At 42.7% G+C, this 21,731-nt stretch overlaps 1 protein-coding gene across 2 annotated transcripts in view; it reads left to right on the forward strand.

Moving 5' to 3' along the window:
- Positions 1-6: 6 nt before the first annotated feature.
- The window catches only part of GLYR1 (glyoxylate reductase 1 homolog), a 32,502-nt gene continuing 10,777 nt past the window's right edge, over positions 7-21,731 (forward strand). For both annotated transcript variants that reach the window (XM_014520117.2, XM_025203776.1), the window contains exons 1-9: positions 7-496; positions 1,676-1,712; positions 3,345-3,424; positions 12,897-13,035; positions 13,651-13,893; positions 17,389-17,475; positions 19,015-19,071; positions 20,101-20,151; positions 20,250-20,323. In XM_014520117.2, the coding sequence (XP_014375603.1) occupies positions 12,949-13,035; positions 13,651-13,893; positions 17,389-17,475; positions 19,015-19,071; positions 20,101-20,151; positions 20,250-20,323 (599 nt within the window). In that variant the 5' untranslated portion in view covers positions 7-496; positions 1,676-1,712; positions 3,345-3,424; positions 12,897-12,948. The remainder of the gene's footprint in view (positions 497-1,675; positions 1,713-3,344; positions 3,425-12,896; positions 13,036-13,650; positions 13,894-17,388; positions 17,476-19,014; positions 19,072-20,100; positions 20,152-20,249; positions 20,324-21,731) is intronic.

Genomic DNA, 21,731 nt, shown 5'->3' on the forward strand with positions numbered 1-21,731 from the left:
GCGTCGGGGCGAGGCCGGGGCAGGCGCGGAGCTAGCGAGGGGGCGGGGCCGCCCGGGGCTGTCAGCGAGGCACAGCGGTGCCCCAGGCAGCGGCCCCGGGCTGCGGCTCTCACCAGGGAGGGCAGCGCGTCCTTACCGAAGAGCACAAGCCCAGTCTGTCCGCCCCCTCCCCCTCCAGCTTCTGCTTTGCTCTCAAACAAACCCAGCCGAGGAGCCAAGGTCTCTAGCTCCAGCTCTGCGGAGCTGCGGGGCTTTCCTGGAAGCCTGTTGGCGCGGCGCGGCACCTGACCGCACAGTCTCCGTTCAGCTTGTGCTGAACCATGGGCTTAGGCACCTTGCTCGGGCCTGCAGCAAACAGCTAATCCCCGACGCGCAAGTGTGTGCATTTATATTTATATCCCAGATAAAAAGAGCGGCGCGCTCCAGGCTGTGACAACTGCAATTTCTCATCCGAAACATTGGCAGTGGTGTGAAGTTGTCTAATTTGTGTAGCAAAGTAAGTACAGGTTGATTCCTGTAGCCAACTGTATTTCAAATGAGTGTTTGGGGAGTGCGCTGCTCTTAGCAATGTCTTTGAATGCAGATGTATCAAGCGGGGGTTTCATGTACAGCCCTGTAGATGAGGCCCTGCTACTAGGCCTATCCAAGAGGAGCTGTAACTATAAAATGGGTGGGGGACAGGAAAGAAGGGGAGGGGAAAAAAGCCCTTAGTGAAAGGCTTGTGCAGCACAGACATAGAAGAAAGTATAAGGTCTAAGGTATGGTTATGGTTGGTATCATGAGCAGCGTATCTTCCAGACCTCACCAGCTTGTTCTCTGTCCTTCTCTCAAGGGAGGCTGACATGCTATTTTGAAGTCTTGTTCAGAAGCCTAGCCCGCCGGCCGGAGTCTCTGCTGGTCTTGTGCAAGACAAACGGGTATTAGGGTTCTGGGACCAGGTGCAGCCAATGTAAAGGATAGGAGTAGGATCACTATGAGGCTCCCATGCTTTCATGTCAAAACTTTTCTTCTATTTTGTGAGGAAATGGTATGGGCTTAGCCTTTGCAATTGAGAAATGTGCAAGAGCGGACAGTACACTTTTCTGTATTTCTTGTGGTCTTGATGCCTCATTGGAATGATGAGCAGTTCCGGAAAGTGATAATGAAAGCGCGTGTGGAGCCTTTGCTATATGAATTACTGCTTTAAGCAGGTTCTAGGAATCATGATTAGCTGAACTGGGAAGCAGAGCCTGTTGTATTTGGTAGACTTTTCTGCTCTGGAAAGCCTTATGTTATCAATCCAAACAGTCACTTAACTGTCTGCATCAATACTTTAGTCAGCCACATGTGAGGGAGAGAAGGGATGAGAGCAGTCTTTCTAAGTAAGAAGAGCTGCAGTATTAGAACTTCAGGCACAACCTTCACCAATCCTGTTCCCTGGTCCTACAACAAGGCCGATGCAGATTTTGGGACTTGGCCTGAGCACAGGTGCTAGCATGCATGGCAATCTAGTGAGGTGGAAATTTTCTCCACCTTGGGATGTCCTTTTTGTTTGTTTGTTTTTTTTCCTCTTGTGATAGAGTTTGATTGTACTGAATTCCCTCCTCCTGCTAAAAAGAAATTATAGTAGAAACAGGCAGTTATGGGGTGACTGCCTTTTTGGATGCCAGTGGATGATCTTTTCCTTTTCCCTTAGGGGGAAGCTGGGCCGGTATCCTCCATGGCCAGGAAAGGTGAGTCATATTTTATCCTGGAGGGAATTGTTTCTGAAAAGAGTTCCAGTGAAGTTTTAAGATTTTTATAGATTTCTTCTTGACGTTTTTTTTTTTAATGAGGCCTGTTGCCCTTAATTTTGAGCCAAGCTATGCATCAAAGACTTTATTTGGTTTAGAAGCTCAGTCTGTCAGTAACAGGTATTAGCTAAGATGGAATGAAAAGTAGTACAAACCAATTTATCTGAATCTGGAACTGATTGTATTCCCCAGGCTTAGCAATTTAATCCCTATCACTTTCAGCAAGACAGGTTTCTTTTCTCCCATAATAAATGGGCTACATGGATTCCTTTAACTAATAGAAAGGGAGAGTCTGGTTTCCCACACTAATGTTTAGTGTTACAGTTTTGTCATTTATCTAGAGGAAGGTGGGATGGGGAGAATGTAATTGTTGATGAAAGGCATGTATCTAGAAGGGAAGTAGTATTTGCATTTTAGTCAAACTGTAGCCACTGTTTATATGTGCCTTAAAAGAGTTATATTTTTCATTTTAATGTAAGCACAATTGAGACAACAGGTTAGGCCTTGTCTTTGCTAAGGATAAAGTTACTGTTATCCTTGCGCAGGCAAGACAGTGGTAACAATCACACAGGTTAACACCCCAGGTAACACAAACTGCCCTGTGGTCTTTCATTCCACCTGCTACCTTGTGTGACATTTGTTTCTCTTCCCTTGGATTTTACGTGTGGTTAAAAACATTGCCTTTACTTCAAGGAAAAAAAATAAGAACAATCAAAGCCTTTGATGGTAGAAGTTTTCTCAGTGATGCAAAAATTTATAAATGCATTCTTGGTTCCCTTAAATAAAAGGATACCATCTTTACTTGTGGAGACAAGAGAGAGAATATCAAGTTGATGGTATCTTGGAAGAATGTAGCCTTGCAAAGCGTCCACTCATATTAGTGGAGTTTTTGTTTGTTTTTTTTACTTCATGCAGTGCTAGTATAATTCTGCAGCTTGTGGTGTTGTGTGTTCATCTTGAATTGCATCTGCTCTCTTAAAGCACCAGAAGTCTTTGTTATTGAAAACTTAAATCTCCATTAAAATGTTGGAAATTGACTGCTGTGACCAAAGTCTGGTTCTATCTCCTAAACAGTAGTGCAAGTCTGTAATGTGATCAGTGCTAACTCTTGATACAGTGCTCTGAGTGACATAATGTAGGATATGTCTGAACTGAAGATTATAGTATAACAGAGGTACTCAAGCTAGCTTTAAACAAACAGATCAGATACTGGACACAGTCTAGTTTTAGCAGCGTTCCTCATGGGCTAACTTACTCTGCTGAGAAGAGAAAGTTAATTGTCACAGAGCTCTGTGCTGCTGCAGCTAAGACTGCTTCTGGAATCCGAGCTAGTTTGCATTTACTCTGTTGCAGTCTGTAGAGTAAACATGCCTGTCCAAATTCATGGCTCCTGGGCTTGAGGGAAGGCCTTTGCCATAAGTAGGAGTCCCCCTCCTACTCTTGCTTAAAATAATTCTTCTGCAAGAGCCATGGCACAGTTTCTTGCAAACATTCACTGAATCAACCTACTTGGTTCACAGAAAACTCTGCTGCTGCCTCCTCAGCTAACTTTGTCTCCTCTCTCTTCCTCAGATTGTTAATCCACCTAAAGATCTGAAGAAGCCTCGTGGAAAGAAGTGCTTCTTTGTCAAGTTTTTTGGGACAGAAGATCAGTATGTATCCACATTTCCATCTAATGATAGTATTGGCCTTTAAAACATAGGACTTCCATGGAAGAGTTTTATGCTAGTACAGTATTCTGCAAAAGATTGCTTTCAGCTATCTGCCAGCCCCACGCATAAACTATAGCTGTTATAGCCTCTCCTGTGGGTGCATGATGGTTGAAAAGACCTAGACAAGTGTGCTATGATTTTAGCTGGCTAAAACAGGGAGTTTTGGGGAGTTGATCACTTGTAGGTGTGGATGTTAGCTTCCATGTAACATGTACCATTTCTCAAATATACTTTGGGTGTTGTTTTGTTTTGCTGCCATAAATACAAGGTGGTTTCATTCCTGTCATTGTTAAAAAGAGTACATTATGATGTTTGAGGGTATAAAACTTTCCTGCTCTGCATTTGGAGAGCAGAGTAGCTCCAGTGTGGCAGAATAATCACTCCTGTAAGAAATAATTTTGTGATTTGCCCCACAAAAAAATTACACTTGTTTTTAACAATTATGCTGTTACAAGTAATTTAACATTCCTTAAATTGAAAGAAGTTGGTAAAACCTTCCTACTTTAGTTTGGCTTGTGTATTTGACAGTGTCGTTGTGTTTAGTCAGCTTTGCTGTTTCCCTCAGTCATTAAAGGAGGGAGAAAATCATGAGTGGAAAAGACTCTTGTAAATCTCCACAGGAATTAGGAAAATCCTTAAGTCTTTTTTTCCTAAAGAGTTAAATAAAAGTGGGGATGTATGTTTAAAGGACTTTCTGTCAGAAAATGGATTCTTTTCAGGTTTTTTGTAAGCTAGCATTTAAAATACATTTTTCCTTTAAGAGCTGGAAGCATGTTAGCAGTCAGGGCTGGAAACAGAAGCCACATACCGGTAGAGGAGGAACTGCTTGCTTTAAAGTACTGTAAGATGACTGTTTCATTAGCCAGGATCAGTTGTGAGGCTGTATTGGCCTACTGAGCTTTGGATAGTCAGGTATTAAATATTGCTCTTCTGATTTGTGGCTTTTTCTTGTTTTACCCAAATCATGTTTTGGGGAAACTGCTGCGGAGGTGGGGTTGTGTCAAAATGATATATTTAAAAAAAAGCAAGTCAGGTGTCTAGAATGTCCCAGCTGAGATTAGTGGGCAGATTGCAGGTGAGGAGATCACAGCTACAAAATAAATGTGGCTTATTATGTGGCTGTGGAGTACAGGCTAGTTAAAATCCTATCATCTGGCAGATTTGGAGAGCCACAAATCCGGCTTGTGAAAATTAATCACTTCCTTCTGGATAATCATATGATCTAAAAATCCGGTTGCTTGAACTGATTGCCATATCCCACCTGAAAATGGAATAGAAATAAGTACTGTCTTCCTGCCTCTGTTGCCTTATAAAGCACCACTAATCAGCAGAAGACCTGATCTTCCTCTCTCTCTGTTCTATCCCATACTGGACCTGGTGAGGCATTCACATGGTTAAATCTGTTTGACTAGGCCAAAACAAAGTGGTCTAAAAAGGAAATTGTTACCAAACTATGAGAGAGAGTTGTTCTTGGACCAATAGCCTTAAAATCCAGTGAACTGGGAAGAACAAATCATATGACAGAAAAAATAAACTTGCTTTTATTCTATGGTTGGTATTTTATTTAATGTGTATAAAAACATATGAAAGCATGTCTGTTCATCTAGATGCCCCTGCCATGGATAACACAGTGAAATAAAATGACAGAATACTAAATTCTGTCACACACATGAAAGTGTGAGCTGTGTCCTTGAGTCCAGAGATACAAAACTGAATTACTTGAGCAGATTTTACTCTTATTCCCTGCTCCCCTGCTCTGCACCCCCCTCCCCAGTTTAGTTTGTGAGATGGTATTGTGATGCTATTGGCATTTGCTTTATAGTCCCTTTTTACCATTGACTTGCTCTCTGAAGATTTAGCAAAGGTGAAGATATGGACAAAAGCATTTGGCTTCTGTCTGGGCCAGATAAACATGGAAGTGATGCTGACTAGCAGGAAGAAGTATTCTGAGGAACTCTTGATGTCTGATTGCTCTCTGTTGAAGATGTTTGCCAAGTTCTTGGCAAAATGTAATGAAGTCCTAGGCTGTTGGAGGACTACCTTTCACTGAAGAATCTCAGCTGGCAACAGTGTCCAGAAATGCCAGCATTTCATGCTGACTAAAAGTTGCTCTCTGCATCCTTTCATGCTCTTGTCATGTTCAGACTACAGTGTGAAGCTCCTTAAAAACAGGCTAGTAACTATGACTTGCATTTTGCAGTGCTTGTATCCTAACTTGGAGGTGAATTTCAAAGTTCTGGTTGTGTGGGGTGATGTAGGTATGATGGGCATGAAAAATGTGAGGTGCAAGGACTTTAGTGGGTGATATCTTTTACTGGATCAACTGTGTAGCTGGGAGGGATAGGGACAAGCTTTTGGGCACCAGTATGCTTCTGAAAGTTTATCTATGTCCCTCTCAACTATATAGTTAGTCCAGTAAAAGATATCACCCACAAAAGTCTTTGCCTCTTGCCAAGTTCTGGTTGTCATCTCTGAAGTCCTAAGTAGCTTAGGACTTAGCCCAAAAGAGATTGCCCCTTTTTGGTTTATCTACTACTAGACTTACATGTATATGGAATGCTACAGCTAACTGTCCCAAGGGAGAGGGTGCAGTGAGCAAGGGAAAGAACACTCAATAACAGAAGTGGTGGCCTGAGCCTGGTCACATTCAGGTGGTGCTGCAAGAGTCAGGTCTTCACAAATTTCTGCTGTTCGCTTAGTCCAACACTACTTGCTTTCAGCCTGTTGGTAGTTTCCATTGCTTCTGTTGTGTTTAAAATAATAGCACTCCTGCTGCTTACACTTGAGTGGGGCTTTTGCCTCTGAACTGGAGCCGAGTTGGATTCACCCATCCTGTATGGTGGTGGAAGCTGCATCAGGGATTGACCGGTAATCTGTTATTTGTATCATCTTCTGGAATGGGTCTCGTAATTGTGATGTGCATGACTGTTTGCTGCATATCCTTCACCTGCTCCATAAACTGAAAAAGTATCTTGGCATTTATTTTGAGAGTTGAGTGTTCGATCATTTTCTAATTCCACAGAGAACAAAGTGCACAGTGTGTCTTGGTTTTCACCCAAATTCTGAGTAAAGTACTCTCCTACAGCAGTGACAACAATACTGTTAATCAGGTCGCTTTCTAAAGATTAGTATAGCTCTGTCCTCTGCTCCCATTCCTTTTCAACTCAGTAGCCCAGCCAGTCCACTGTGACCTGTCTTATTTCCTAAGCTGTGTTCTTGTCAAGGAAAGGCCCTGTGCACTACAGCAGTCATAAACAATAAAGTGAAAAAGGCAGGACTCTACTGACACTTTTTCAGACAAATAGGCTGCTCTCTCTCACCTTTCCTTTTCAAATCTAGTTCTACTAGAGACCCTTAAGTAATATATCAATCAGCTCAGTGTACTCCTACCTCCTGCGGCCACTGCAAATCGGGGGAGATGTAGTCTGTTTTTAATTTCAAGGTGAACAGACCACAGCTTTGTAGTAAGAATGTGGCATTTCATGTAGATGTTAGAGAATCATTTCAGAGAAATATTGGCAAGTACGCTGCAGCCCTGTTCACTGTTTCATTTCTCTCGTGAGCCTTGCACCTTGAAAAGCTGTTGGCTGTTAGTCGGTGTACCAGAACCTTATTAAGCTGAAGCAACCACTTAGCACCTATCTTTCTGAAGGATAAGTATGAAAGGAAGACTGGAGATCAGTTCCCAACCTACAAAAAGAGAAATTAGAAGAGACTTGCAAGCTAGGGTAAAGTGTAATGATCTGGAGAGTGTTTCAAAGAGATGGACTGTGATCTGGGTATGGATTGTCTTAATATCTCCTGCACCCTTCTGCACACACTTTCTCTCCTTGTCTTGTATGCTCTCCTGGATCCCAGTATTCTCTGTGAAGAGTTATGTTTTCTGCTGCAGTTCATGTGACTGCGTTTCAGTTCTTGGAGAACACTGACTTAGTTGCCCAAGTGTTAAACCTGAGGTCTGAGTGTTTAATTAGGAAGCCAGCGTCCACAGACTAAGTTGTTGTTAAGGGTAGACTATGGTATGATGAAGAGATACCCTAGTGACTTTTAAACGAGGTAACTCAGATGCTAGAAGTTGTTGGCATGGCAGCACAGGTGTGAGTGGATGCTGATGTACCCTGCTTTTACTGGGGCCCATTAGCCTGAGGGAAACTTCAGGCTGCTGCTGTCTGCTGCTTCTAGTACCTAAGCTAGCTCAGGTATCTGTATGTCATACTACAGAGTGTAGTGTAGACATATTGTGAGTATCACCCTCTTAGCTGTGTTTTCTCCTCAGGTCTCATTGTAGGCAACCATTGCTCTTCTGGATCATGGCATATGCATAAGAAGTCTACGACCATCACAACAAGACCTTTGACATGTACACATAGGCAATAGGAGGAGTGAAGGCTGCCCAAGACCTACCAACCCCGCTTTAGACCACTGAGACAGAATGCAAGGGCCAGATCTAGCCCAGATGTTCAGTGCCTTGATGGTTGTAGCTTCTGCCAGAGAGCAACAGATAAGAACTGCTGCTAACTGCCTAATGTCTCAGCAAGGGTGTGTTTCTGCCAAGGTGATGTCCCCTTCGCCTTTCTCCAACCAAAGAGCACCCACAGGGTTAGGGTGGGGTTTTCAGGGCTAGGGTTTTGAGGTGCCCTATACTTGCCTGACTCTGGAAGTTGCAACATTGTAGTATTTTATAGGAGCTACCTCCCCATGCATAGTCCCATCACATTCCACCAGGCCCTCTAGTTGGATGCAGTTGATGATAATGCCCAGGGCCTCGGTTCCAACAGAAGCATAAAAGCAGTAAAAAAACAAACAAAAAACCTTTGTTCCTAAGTTAGTTGGTGTGATTCTGAAAGGTACACAGATGGGAACTGACAGGCAGAAAGCTGCTTTTTTGTTTTTTGTTTTCTTACATAGTTTCTCTTTAGAATGGAGCAACGCTTTAAGGGTGACTATTATCTGTGAACCTGTAGAAAATTGGTTTATCTGAAAACTCCCAAACACCTTTGCTGATACATCTGGAATTGTAAACTCTCCTTCTTGTGAAAATTTCTATAGCCCATGACTGAAAAGTTCATGCTTCCTAATTTTCAAGAAGTTCTTTCAAATTCGGTCCTGTCACTATTCTTCAAATGAGGAGGTTCGTGCATCGAGTTCCAGAGGTCAGCAATTTGAGTAATTTTACTGAGGGAAATTATGGAAATTGCTTTTCACAGCAGCTCACTTCCCACCCCTATGCAGATGCCTAATTCACCTCAAAAATAGATTAAATGATTTCTTCATCTTTACAAAATAATTCACCTTGGTACTGAAAGGTCGCCTGAAATTGTACCTTGTAAGCATTAAGGAAGTTTTGCAGAAGTTCCTGTAGTGCAAATCCTTTTGCAGCCTTAAGCTTAAGGCATGCTACAAGCAAATGTTTGTGGAAGTCACTGAGTTTTATTTATTTTCTACTATATATCTTATGGAGTTGCATTGTCTACTGAGGGTAAGAAGTAGCTGGAAAGTTGAGTTTTTGTTTGGTCTTGTCATGCTTTGGGTCCCCTTTGAATTGGGTCTCTTGTTTGACTTCTGTCAAGTGTCTACACGTACCTGTTCCTCCCCATCTTCCCTTTTAATGTATGTATGATCTCTCTGCTTCATGTAGTTGTGTTTGTATTTTAAACTTGGGTATACTTATGTTTGTCTGCTTTCCCAGGGCAGTGAAATTTAATTAATATTTGCTTTTGAACAGCTTTGGGATCTTCTGGTAAAAAGACCTGCTCAAGTGCAGGGGGGCTGGACCCAATGAGCTGTAAGGTCCCTTTCAGCCCCTAACCACTATGAAACTATGAACAAAATATTGGGGGGGGGAAGGGTGGAATCGCCGTGCAGTGCACTGTTGTTAAAAAAAAAAAAAAGGCCTTCTTTCTTCTTTTACTATCTTCAGAAGATGCCATCATTGCAGCTGCATTTATTTCTTTCCATTTCCACAGATATCAAACAACTTCTCTAGGCAGAAACTAGTGTCCCCTCAACTTCAAGACAATACCTTTAATGATCCAGTGTCCCTAATGTGGTGTCATGGCACCAGTTCAGTCCTGGCTGGGAGAAGAAAACAACATCTGAATGGTGCATGCAACCTCCTTAAGTGTCTGTTATACATTATGTCTTGGTGGACTCTTGTTTAAATAGCAACCTTCCTTGGCTATGAGATCATAGCTCAGTGTGCCATAGCTGAGAAGGCTTTGGCTTTAGAAGGATGCATGTATTTGTAGTTGGATTTGAACAGTGGTAGGGTACTCCTTATTTTTAACACTTAGATTGTTTGTATAGCAATAAGTGCTCTGGACAAACATAAGTGGGTAGGGTCCTATCCTGGAGTATAGCCTAAATTACTAACCTGCAGATAAGGGACAGTTTAGGGAGAAATATGCAGACATGCTTTTCTTTTTCTGTGAGGTAACTTTTAAGCACTTGCTTGCATGCCCTTATCAGCTTGCCTTTTAGATCTTCAACCTTTGTCTTCAGCAGTCCCAGGTACCTGGAGCCAGGAAGTTGATGCTTTGGGCTTGCATACGTGCAGAGGGAAGGTAGGAAGAAGTCTGTGCAGACACTTGAGGGATGGGTGAGGAGAGAATTCAGAGTTGAGGTTCTTTTGTATTTTGTAGATTTTCTTCCCCCAGTTACTATTTTTGGGTTAAGCAGCAGAAAGAGGCTGACCTCATTGAGAGGTTCAAAATGTTTGACAACTTGTTTTGTTTCTCAGCTGTTTTTTAATGTGCATAACAGGAAGCTTCCAATAAACCAACCTGGCCCAGCACCTTTTTCAGTCTCGGTCATTCAGAGGAAGGGTTTTATACTAGGTGTTAATCTTAAGGTATATCACCAGAGTACCTGAATACTTGAGGGAGAGTCTTTAAATCAGAGCTTTCCAAACTTTTCATGTTGGTGACACACTTTTTAGACATGCATCATTTCGTGACACAGTAATTCAGTTCCGGGGGAGGGGTCAAGAGAAGCAGACGCGAGTAAGGGAGCTCCGCGGTGCCCTTCCGCAAAATTTTCTGCATTTTGCGCGACACACCTACACACTGCTGCCAACACACTAATGTGTCGCGGCGCACAGTTTGGAAAGCTCTGCTTTAGATAGTCGCTGAGCTGTGGATTATGGTCTGAGAAGCACTGGTTTTTATTCGGTTGTGCTAACTCGAAATTGATGTGAAATGGGGCAGGTTCAGGGAAAAATGTTGCAGTATGTACAGAATGGAGAGTACTGTGGGCTCTTCCATCTGGGCTGTAGTAATACTTCTGGATCAATCATCTCTTTGCAGTTGTGAAAAATGAGTAAAGACTCTTCCCCATACAGTGAAACCCTTTGTTACAGCAATTCCCCAGTAGTAATCACCTGTTACATAACAGCCACAAAGCATCTGATATCTTTCATATCTAGTCCTGAGTCAAACACAGCTACATGAGGAGTGCTTCTAGTCCCATTGTGCTGATTGTACACAGTGGCATATGTTAAAGGCACTGAAAAGAAAGTTGCTCCATCCAGATATGAATCTGGTAACCACATTATGAAAAGGAGCGAACGGGAACAAGGGAGTCAGCACTGGACATGAAGTGCAAGAGACAGAAGTCTGCTATTTTCCTGGTGTCCTAAGCAGAGTTAGAATATAATAAAAAGGTTAGTGACCCTCCTTGGTGAGAGGGGTAAGAAAAGGAAAGAATGATATGAGCAATAAAAAGCTTAGGACATTTGAATGTAATAAAGCTATGGGAAATCATGATTTTATATGTAGTAGCCAGCAAAAGCTTCAGAGCTGTGGTGAGGCTGCTGATTTGCTTGAAGAGATCATCATAAATGAGAACGGATTTCAAGCAGTTTCTACCAGCTGGATAACATGCAACAGGGATAGGATTGCTTATCTGCTGTTCCTATAAATGAGTATGTGAATAAACAACGGAAAAACAAACTAGCAGAAGGCAGAAAAAATGAACCAAAGCACTTCTAGCCATTGAGCTGCAGAAAATACTGTTGATTTGGAAAGTCCCAAAACTTAAAGTATTATGAATGTTTCAATACCAAATTAGGCACTAATGTAGAGCTCTTTAAAAAAAAAAATAGGGTTCATGTCACAATGGGTGAATTTTTAATTGAAAACAGCCTCATGTCCATCACCTTTTGTTAACTTTATAGCCCCCTGGTATGAAACCAAAAAGGCATCTAGTAAGCCACTCGCCTATTTACAGGAGTTGATCGAAACCAGGGATAATTAAAATGTGTAAGCCTTCTACCTTTGATTAACATCTTTAAGTTTTAAAATAGGCACCTTTGAAAAACCAGTCTAGCTCCTTAATGCCACATATACTACTACCCTGTACTGAAGGTTGTGCCAATTCAGAAAAGTTGCACGGAACAAATTTTTCCTCGGGAACAATGGGGAAATGGCACTGCAGCAACTTCACTGATCAGCAGCAAATGAGCTGAAACCTCATGTCAGATTTCATGACAAATGAAGATGATGTAAACTGAGGAGCTGGGAATGCTAGACACAAAAGCACTCTGGAGCTGCAGTCCAGAATGAACATTTAAATTGGCAAAAGAAGTGGTCGACATAGAAGAGGGGTGATTTTTCTGTATTGGAAAGCCTAGCCTTTTCATAAATATCAAGACAGCCACAGAAACAGTGAGGAAAATCAAGGTGTTCTTAAAACAGATGTCAAGTGAGCTGTGCTTTGAAATTGTATTGCAAAGTACAGTCTTGGTAGTCTGCCTTAAAACAATTGTAAACAGGGAAAATACCCTTTTCATCAAAAGAAAAAAAATATCTGATTCTTACAGTACATCAGAACACTCAATCCTGTGCAGTGTAGCAAACTATGGTATGTGCACATGCTTTATTTATGGTAATCAACCCTGTTGTGTCCCATCTAATTTGGTATCTCTTCCTGCAGTTCTCATGGGCGCACAGTACAATACAAAGATACCTGAAAAAGTGGTTATTTGGTTTACGTTGTTAAACGACTGCCTGTTGCAACAGCCTAAAGAATAGAATCTCAATGGCACAAGTCACATGGTGGCACGGGTGTTCTTTTCACAAGTGCAAGTCCAGTCAGTCTCATGCTTTCTGTGTTAGGTAGTGTTTGCACTCATCTGTAAAGGTTGGTCACTGGCAGAGCATGAGTGATGCTCAAAGAGAAGTATTATTTGTACATGAGGCTTTGCTGTTTTTGTGGCAGAAGGGAAGAAACAGGTCTGCATGCCTAAAGAAAGACTGAGTGTAAGTGTTGGATGAAGGGATCCAAACTAAATTTGCTGAAGAGGTCCACTGTGCTAGGGGTATGAATGCTAATAACTTAAGTGTGAGGGCTGAGGAAGTGGTGTGTCTGGTTTGAAAAATATAGTTAACTTTTTTCTGCATCTTTTTCCTGTCAGTGCGTGGATCAAAGTGGAACAGTTAAAGCCTTATCATCTCCACAAAGAGGAAATGATAAAGATTAATAAGGGTAAGCGTTTCCAGCAAGCTGTGGATGCTGTGGAGGAGTTCCTGAGGAAAGCAAAAGGCAAGGACCAGGTGAGTGGCTTTAGCTTGCTTTATGCATCAAAACAGACCAAGATCTGAGATCAGCAACCAAGCTTCTGTATACCTTAAATTAAGCTGACTGTGCTAGCTCTGAATTTTCCATGGAACAGTAGTCATGATGCCTGTGATAGTTGGCACTTGCCTAGTATTTTCCTTCTCTGAAGCACTTAAGCAAATATTAATTTTCCAAGTGTTGATGCATGCCCTCCTTAACATAGGGAAATGCTTTACTGCTGGGGAAAATGAAGCAGACAGGCTTATTGATCTGTCCATGACAACCGAATAGGTAGACGTGTCAATGGGATTACAACTTAGTATGTCTTACCCTTGTTTTCAGACCAGTGACATGCTCATTGATCCTTCCTGTGGTGGTTCTTTTAGCCAGTTATTTTGCAGTGGATGCATTTTGCACGAGAACGAACTTCAAGAACTTCAGTTTCAGCTTTGGAGGGCTGACGTCTCTAGTTTTCATTGGACGTTGTATTTTCTTGTTACTATCATCAGATTGCCTGATAAAAATCAGCATTGAGTTCCCTTGGGTTTCTACGAAAATCACTTGAGCTCATCTCTTCCTTCCTCACCATCTTCTGTTCTATAATCTCTCAGGCATCTTCCCATAACTCCACTGAGGAGAAGAACCGGCGTAACTCCAGTGAGGAGAGAGGCAAACAGTCTGCTGGTGAAGAGAAACGCAAAGCTGGCTTGTCTGAAGGGAAGTTGAAGAAGGCCACAGGGGAAGGAAAGAAGCGAGTTTCTTCTGTTTCATCGGACAGAGGCTCAAAATCACCACTGAAAAGAGCACAGGACCAGAGCCCCCGAAAGCGGGGTCGTCCCCCAAAGGATGAGAAGGTTTGTGGTGTTTGTGTCCTGCCCTGTCCTATGGATTTTACAGATGGACTCTGGGATGGTTGGCACTTTGGTCCAGCAGCCAACAGGAAGAGTTTGGTTCTTTCCATTTGTAAAGCTGTCTGTATTGATTCTTCTAGATTTGTCAGCTGACAGATGTCTTTGGCTAGGGTTTCCTCTGGATTCCAGGCAGAAATAGCTAGTCTTTGAATGACTCCATAATTTCTTTGAGGGCCATCTCCTGAAGTTCCACATCGTTCTATCTTGCCATCCCTCAAAGTGTAATTTGTGTGTTGCCACTTGGTAGGGTCCTGTGGAGATATGGGCTGTCAGATGATACTCTGATTCGCATCTCCCATCTCATCTTGTAAGGTTTGTGTCATCGTGTGACATATTTTCCTCTGTTACTCCCAGTGCTGACAAAGCTTGGGAGCTCAGCGAAAGGCTACTAGACTGAGGCTCACTGGAGACATCCTTGTGGGCTGAGGGAAGCTACCAGGAAACTTAGCACTACTTATTTCAGCGTTTTTGATTGTGGCTGTTCATTGCAGTGGCACGCAACCTGGGGCGTTCTTGTATCTTCAGTATTTTTGGATTTTCTGGCAGCTGCCATATCCAACTGTAGATTTTTCTATCCTCTGTCATTCAGAATTACAGCTTTTTATTCTAGTTGTGGACCTTGTAGTGATATCTGCCTTCAGCACCTCCAAAATGGATTGTTGCAATGCATATGCTCTACAGGAAACTGCACCTGAAGACTACTGAGAAGCTTCAACTAAAGTACAGCATGACATCCTGCTTGTTCGCCGGTACTTTTACAAAAAACATATTAGTCTTAGTGTTCTTTCTTCCAGTGCTCTTTAGGGTGCAATTTAAGATGCCTTCTTGATCTTTAAATCCCTACATGAATTGGGCTTCTGTTGGCTGAACAGCAGCCTTTCTTCTTGATACCTCACCAAGAAGCACAAATTTGATAATGCAAGACATTATAAGTGAGAGGTCATTTGACAAGGCCTGGTTAGCTTTGGGCTATGACTCTGGAATTCCCTCCTTGACCTCCCTCTCCTTTAGCCTTTCAGAGTGGTGTATATTAATTTGCAGACCATGTTGCAAGGCCTGTTTGCTGCTTCCTCTGTTGGAGAGTGGGAGGAGTGCAGTGCTGATGCTCCTGGTGGTGTCTTCACTTACAGAGAATACCATTTCATTGGGTTCATTTCTGTGTTCCTAGTACGCATAGATAGGCATGTGAATTCAGATCAGCTGTTGTGACCTCCTGGAGTACAAGATGCTTTCTCAGCACTGAGCATAACTCCCACCTTAGAGGGTTAGCCTTGCTGAAGATTCATAGATTATAGAGTCGGAAGGGACCCAATGGATCATTGTGTCTGACCCCCTGCCCCTGGCAGGAAAGAGGACCGAGGTCAGACAACCCCAGCCAGGTGATTGTCAAGCCTCCAAGTTAGGTGACAGCACCACCTCTCTTGGAAGCCCATTCCAGACTGGCTACCCTTATTGTAAAACATTTCTTCCTAATGTCTAACCTAAATCTACTCTCCACTAGTTTGCACCCATTATTCCTAGTTACTTGTAAGTTCCCATTATTGTACTTGTAAGTTCAGTTGCCGGTAATGACTTTAAATCTTTACTAGCCAGAAGACTTGTCAGTCATCTTCACGTATGTCACATGCTGAGATTTTGCTGAAGTACCCATGCCAGCTACCTTGATGCAGCCACAGCTGAGGGGGATGGGTAATTATAAGCAATCTTATTGGCCAGCCACAGCACAGAACATTGAAAATGATCTTGACGCTGTACATTGAATATAAACAGCCTCTGATATGTGGTGGCTAGTAATGTCCAACCCAAACCATGAGAAGAGAGACCAGCTAATGCACAAAGTGGATATAATATGTTTTATGGCTATGGAAATTTACTAGCCCAAGTGCAAAGTCTGCTATTACCACTATTGTGAAAACAGTAATAAAAAAAATCTAGCATTTTACTTTCCTGGCAGAGGAAAAGAAACTTACCCCATGCGGGTAGCAAGTGCATGGAGCTGTGGGAGAGTAACATGAAATGTTGATTTTTATGGCACTTCTCAGTCATGTGTTAAATAAAATAGAGAGAATTGCTTTATGTAGCCATGCTTTTGTGAAAGCTAGGTAAAAAGACACCTAAAAGCTCTTCCTGAGAGGTGATGCACCTGATCCAAATGACCTGGAATATGGCTGGCTTCACTCTTTTTAAAATATTCTCAATTTTAAAATAACATGATAAAATATTTTTCAAGTTGGAAATGTCCAGATTTTGTCCAACCTGCCAGGAACCTGATGGCTAACACTGAACTGTGTACAATGAATTACATTGCAGCCCCCCTCTTCTAGCTGTGATGGATGCAGGTACTAGAGTCTCCAAATTTCACCATGTGGTGATTCATCTGGGTTTGAGTGAAAACACCCTGCCTTTAAATGAGTGCTAGAATCTTTAGCATCCAAGCTGCCCTTCTGTATTTAAAGTAAAGTGACAATAATCCAGAGAATGTCCAGTGGTTGTTCCAGGTAATGCTGCTTTGTTCTCCAAGTGAAACGGCTGATGTTGTAGCGTGGGCACAGGGTATAGTGTGCTCTTGCAGGAAATACATCTGCAGAGAGAAGAGTTGCAGTTCTATATTTTAAGAGCAGAACACCCACTTCAGGAAGATAAAACCAGTTGTGTCCCATCCCACACAATCCTGCCCTGCAGGATTTAAAAGCCTGTACATCTGAACTCAAACATCTTCCACACCCCATGCTTGGAAATGCTGGAAGAGATTTTCAGAAGATGCTCCCCTCCTTTCTTACATGCTTTGCCAAGCAGTGAAATAGCATGTTAAGTATTATCAGTGGCATAAGACATAGCACCCCTTTAACTGCAACTATTAATTTGCCCCTTAGAGTTAATGTTTCATGCCCTCTGCTGACTCAAGTGGCTGTTGCTGCCTCAGCTTCATGTTTTGAAGGTTTTTGATGCAGTCATAACAGCCAGACTCACTTCTTTTAAATGAAGCAGAGAACCTAGAGACTAGTTAAGAGGCTTGTCTATGGTGATGCACACGCATCCTTCCCTCACCTAGTTCTTTACCCTGATTGGAGGGAAACAGTAAAGTCAGGGATGTTCATTTGTTTCCATGTGTGTTTTGGACTTACAGGAATAAACAGATTCCTTTGGTATGCACTGGGTTTGAGTTCCCCTAAAGCCCTAACTGTGTTTAAACTCTTGCACTGGTGATTCATGCTTTCTTTCATCTCGCTCACTGCTGGATTAGTCTTCACACTCTTAGTTCAGTTTCTGCTTCAGTGTAACCTTTTATGAGGAGGGATTTCCAAAACTGTGTGAAAAACAAAGTGTATCAGGATGCTTTTCAAATTCTGTGTGTCCTAAAAATCAACAGTCTGGGGCCAACCACTTAAATTTAGACTTTAAGCTGCAGTCTTTATGATCCTCCTTGTCTCTCCTTAGGATCTCACAATCCCGGAGTCAAGTACAGTGAAGAAAGTGATGACTGGAACAGTGGCTGGATTTAAATGGCCACCAAGTGTAGGCGAGGTAATTAACCCTTTGTTTTCTTTGCGACCAAAGTGATTCAGGACTTGGCGTGCCTGTCAGAGGAGCAGATACCATGGCTCATCTTGTTTGAACCTCATCTTCTGCTGAATTCAGATATATTCATTGATCTTTCATCCTTCCCACTGGTGGTAGGAGGAGGGAGTTGTGATGCTGAAATGGAACAAGAGCTGGGGAATTTTTTTTCTCCCGTGATTAGCAAATTTGCACAAAAATGAGATTTCAGTCATCACAAAATTGTGCATTGAATTAACTGATAGGCCCAACTACTAAAACTGTTCTTTAGGGTTAGATCTATAAATCTGGATGAGGAGGTCATGGTGTGTATTCTTTCTTTTATGCAGCCACATTCACTCAGCGTAAGGGAGATCAGAGTTCAAGTTGAACCTACATCTCCCACCTCCCTGGTGAAAGGGTCTCCTTCACTCCCCTGTTCTGGAGCGGTTAAACTTTGTATAAAATATTGAAATAGACATTGAAATAGTGATCAGGGGAAGGGCTTTCTAGATGGTCACTGACCCAGCAGTAAAGTGCCTGGGTCCCAGTCTTTGGTCCCATAAATGTTAAATTATTTAAGCAGTGTGGTATAGTATGAGCAAGGGAGATTTAGATTCCTCCCCCTGACCTCATACCACTCTATATTGCAATGTTTTAAAGCATTCTGCAGGGTTAGAGTTTGTAATATTGCCTCAGGGAGTGAAGGCAATTGAATGACAATCTGCCACAAGCTACTATGTCCATTGCATTTGTAAATCTAGTTTCTTGTTTCCTTTGCTTTTCTCAGAGGTGCCTGAAAATGTATTGTTTTGGGTTAAATGAAGCATTTTTGTGGTGGTCTTAATTTGTGAGAAAATGTTTTAAAATTGGGGAGGGAGAAATCCTGTTTAGATGCTTTTCTTTTTGCCCTATCTGGATGCCAAATGCAACTTGGTTTTCAGTGCAGCCCTAACTTCAGTTGCCACCAGTTGTCCACATACAGGGTGGCTGTCTGGTTCCTGATGAAGGAATCAATAAACAAGTGTTTTCTCCTTATTTTAACCAGTTCCCTTCTGTATTATTTTGTGATCAAGTCTGTATATTTACTATATAGTTATTTTTCAAGAATTAATATGTTTACATTGTTAATGCTCATCTTCCTCTTAACTAGGGGTATCTTAAGCACCACAAGTCAAGTGTTAAGTTAACTGATTTGCTTTAAACAAATGCTGCTTTCTCTTACAACCAGGACACTAGTCTTGGTAGTATGCTGCATTATTCTTAATCTAATTTAAGTACCTCTCCATTCTTTGTTTTCCCTTTCTTCATGCTTCCCGAATACCTTACTTTTCTGACTGGGGTTTCTCATTTAGAGGGCCTAACTAAGTATGCAGGGAAAAGGCAATGATCTTATTGGTAGAGTCCTGAAAAGTTCCTCTCACTGGGAAGTACTGGCATCCAGCCATCAGGGTAGGCGAATTGGGTGCTGTGGTTACTCAGTGGTTCTCTTGTGATATTTCTCAGCCTGTGCTTTTCTGATTGCAGCCTGTTAAGGACAGCGACCCACATTTCCATCACTTTCTGCTCAGCCAGACAGAGAAGGTAAGCAATCGTTCCATAGGTTTTGGCAGTCTGGATGAGCTTGGCATCCTGGCTTCTGCAGGGCCTAATGTCTAATGCTTCAGAAAGAATGTGTCACCAGCTGTGCAGTACCGAGCATTTGGGATTAGCCATCTGAAATTTACCTTGCACACAGCTCCATAGTGGTATCCTCACCCCTTAACCCTGGGGTTTAGTTTGGCTTTGTTTTTAGCTTATAACTTGAGATATGCCAGGTAATTGAAATTATTAAGCACCCCACTTTCCTAGTAGTCTGTGCCAGGTAAGGTATTAGTTCTGTCATCTAGCTTGAGTTTGTTTACTTGGTTCTGAATCAGTGACTGGATCAGGTGAGAGAACTGTTATGAAATCTCCTGCCCTAGAAAACGAAGCCAGTTTTTAAAAACAGCCAGTCAAGATCAAAAGAGAAGAAAAGACCAATTTAAATGAGGTGGATTGGTATCCAGTTGGGGATCTGGGCAGAGAGAGCAGGATTAAGAACAGGGTTGTTGGCTATAATCTAAACGAGTTCTTAAGGAACAATCCAAGGAGGAACAGCCTTTTATCGCACTCCATTTGTTAAATGCCACACACCAGTCTTTCTTCCTAATAAAGATTCTGCTCTGGCAGTGTTGGTCTGAGGCAGGGTGTTTTGCCAGGAATAGAAGGATAAAGAAGTCTCCATCTTCTACAGTGTCAAATGTGTGAATTGGAGTGCCCCCTCTGCTTTGTGGGGTAGTTGTGGTCTGCATTCTCTGCTAGTGTGGACTGTAGTAAGGAGTGTGTGGTGTCTACATTTAAAAAAAAAAAACCATTAAGAGCCTGAAAGGAAAGTGTGTAGGGTCACTGGTACCCTCCATTGTGAAGGAACTGTGGTTTATTTTCTTTTGTGGGGAGGAGTGTCTCACTGCTCAGCAGATGGTGGTGTGTGGGAGAGCTGCCTCTCTTATGTACCAAGGATATGGTCTGTTTGCTCTGCAAAGCAAAAGAGCACCAGGCTTTCCCTGAATGTTTTCTCTCTTCTCTATACAGCCGGCTGTCTGCTACCAGGCCATAACTAAGAAGCTGAAAGTGTGTGAAGAGGTGAGGCCAGCCTTCCCTTGAGTTCATTTTTGTTACTCTGTAACAAAAGGTCTAGTAGTTCTTTCAGAGCCAGCATACCTTGTGGCTTGTTCTCCTAGGAAACAGGATCCACCTCCATCCAGGCAGCAGACAGCACGGCAGTCAATGGCAGCATCACTCCTACAGACAAAAAGTAAGGTCCCTGCTATATTCCTAGTATGCCTTCTCTTTCTCTATTCCCCTTCCCCTCCGAGGAGACTGGAAAACAACCACTAATAAACCTGGCCCTTAGATAAACCTGCCATTCATTGCTCCACACCACAGGGTCTGCCCACTGGCCCTGCATGAGACTTGCTCACAGAAAGCAGTTGAGGAGGCTAGAACAGATGGAGTAGGAGGGCACAAGGCCAGACCTTGATACATATTTGCAGTGCCAAGTTTTTTCACTCCGAGACAGGATGTTGCAGGTATTAAAGAGCCGCTCTTTTGAATGCAACATGATCCAGAAAGGTGAAGGCATCTCCCTTCAATAACATTTCTCAGTTGACTGGGGTTGTTTATTCACTGATGCAAGCAGCAAGAAGGGAAGAGGAAGAGGGAGGCATGCTCTCCCACCTCACAGGAGCTGTCGTATAGCACATGAGCCTTCTGGTTTCTTCTAACATTCCCCTTCTCCTTTCTAGAGTGACAGGAGCCATAGTTGAGCTTCCTGTTTCACTCTGGGACTTCCGTTCTGTTCAACTGAAGCTCAGGCTGTGGCCTGCTGTCTGCCGTTAGATCCTTTGTATCTCTCAGGATGTCAGTTTTCACCTGTACACAAAGGGAACCAAAGTAACAATGAAGTTATTCAGGTAAAAACCTTTCTCAGAAGAGCAGGGCTTGGGGGAGTGGAAACATCTCTTCAGTTAGCGAGAAATGGAAAAGGGCAGACTGTGGTGCTGCATAAGACCCTAGAATGAGTCACTCCAACCCTTTGTTAGTTGGCTTCAGCAGCAGAAAGTAAGCCAGCAGTGAGCCAGAGTGCAGGTGGATCGCTGAAGCTGAAATGCATCTGTAGTGGGTTTTGTTCAGATTAGCATTCAAAAAGGCTGTGCTGTGGGGGATGGGAAGGCAACTCTCCCTGTGTGAACTCCAGAGGTGTATTTTAAATACTCACTAACTTTGTATTGCAGGGTCTCCTGCTAGCATCTGCCATTTTATTGTAAAGTGACATGGTGTATACAAGGATCCCTAAAGCCATGAGTGCAGAGCAGTTTCTGTTGTGGTATAATAATAGGGAAGGCACATCTGGCTACGATGCCTACAAAAATCTTGCCAGGCAGCTGGCATGTGGTCATGATCATGTATTGTGGTGAACTTAATTGACCTGTTGTTACCTTGTGTTCCTCCTGTCTTTTTGTACCCACGGGTTGTTAACTGTCTTGGGTCTGTGTCCAGCACGTAGCACGTGGGGTCTTAATCCATGACTGGCACTCCTAGCACAATGCATGTAATGTTAATTTAACATCCAGAAGTAAAGCGCAGCCTTTGAACACTAGACCTAGTGCTAACACCAGAATGGGAAGTGGGGGCTTCAGTGTCTCAAACATTACTTCTCCCTG

The sequence above is a fragment of the Alligator sinensis genome, unplaced genomic scaffold (genome assembly GCF_000455745.1).
Source record: "Alligator sinensis unplaced genomic scaffold, ASM45574v1 scaffold404_1, whole genome shotgun sequence".
Lineage (NCBI taxonomy): Eukaryota > Metazoa > Chordata > Crocodylia > Alligatoridae > Alligator > Alligator sinensis.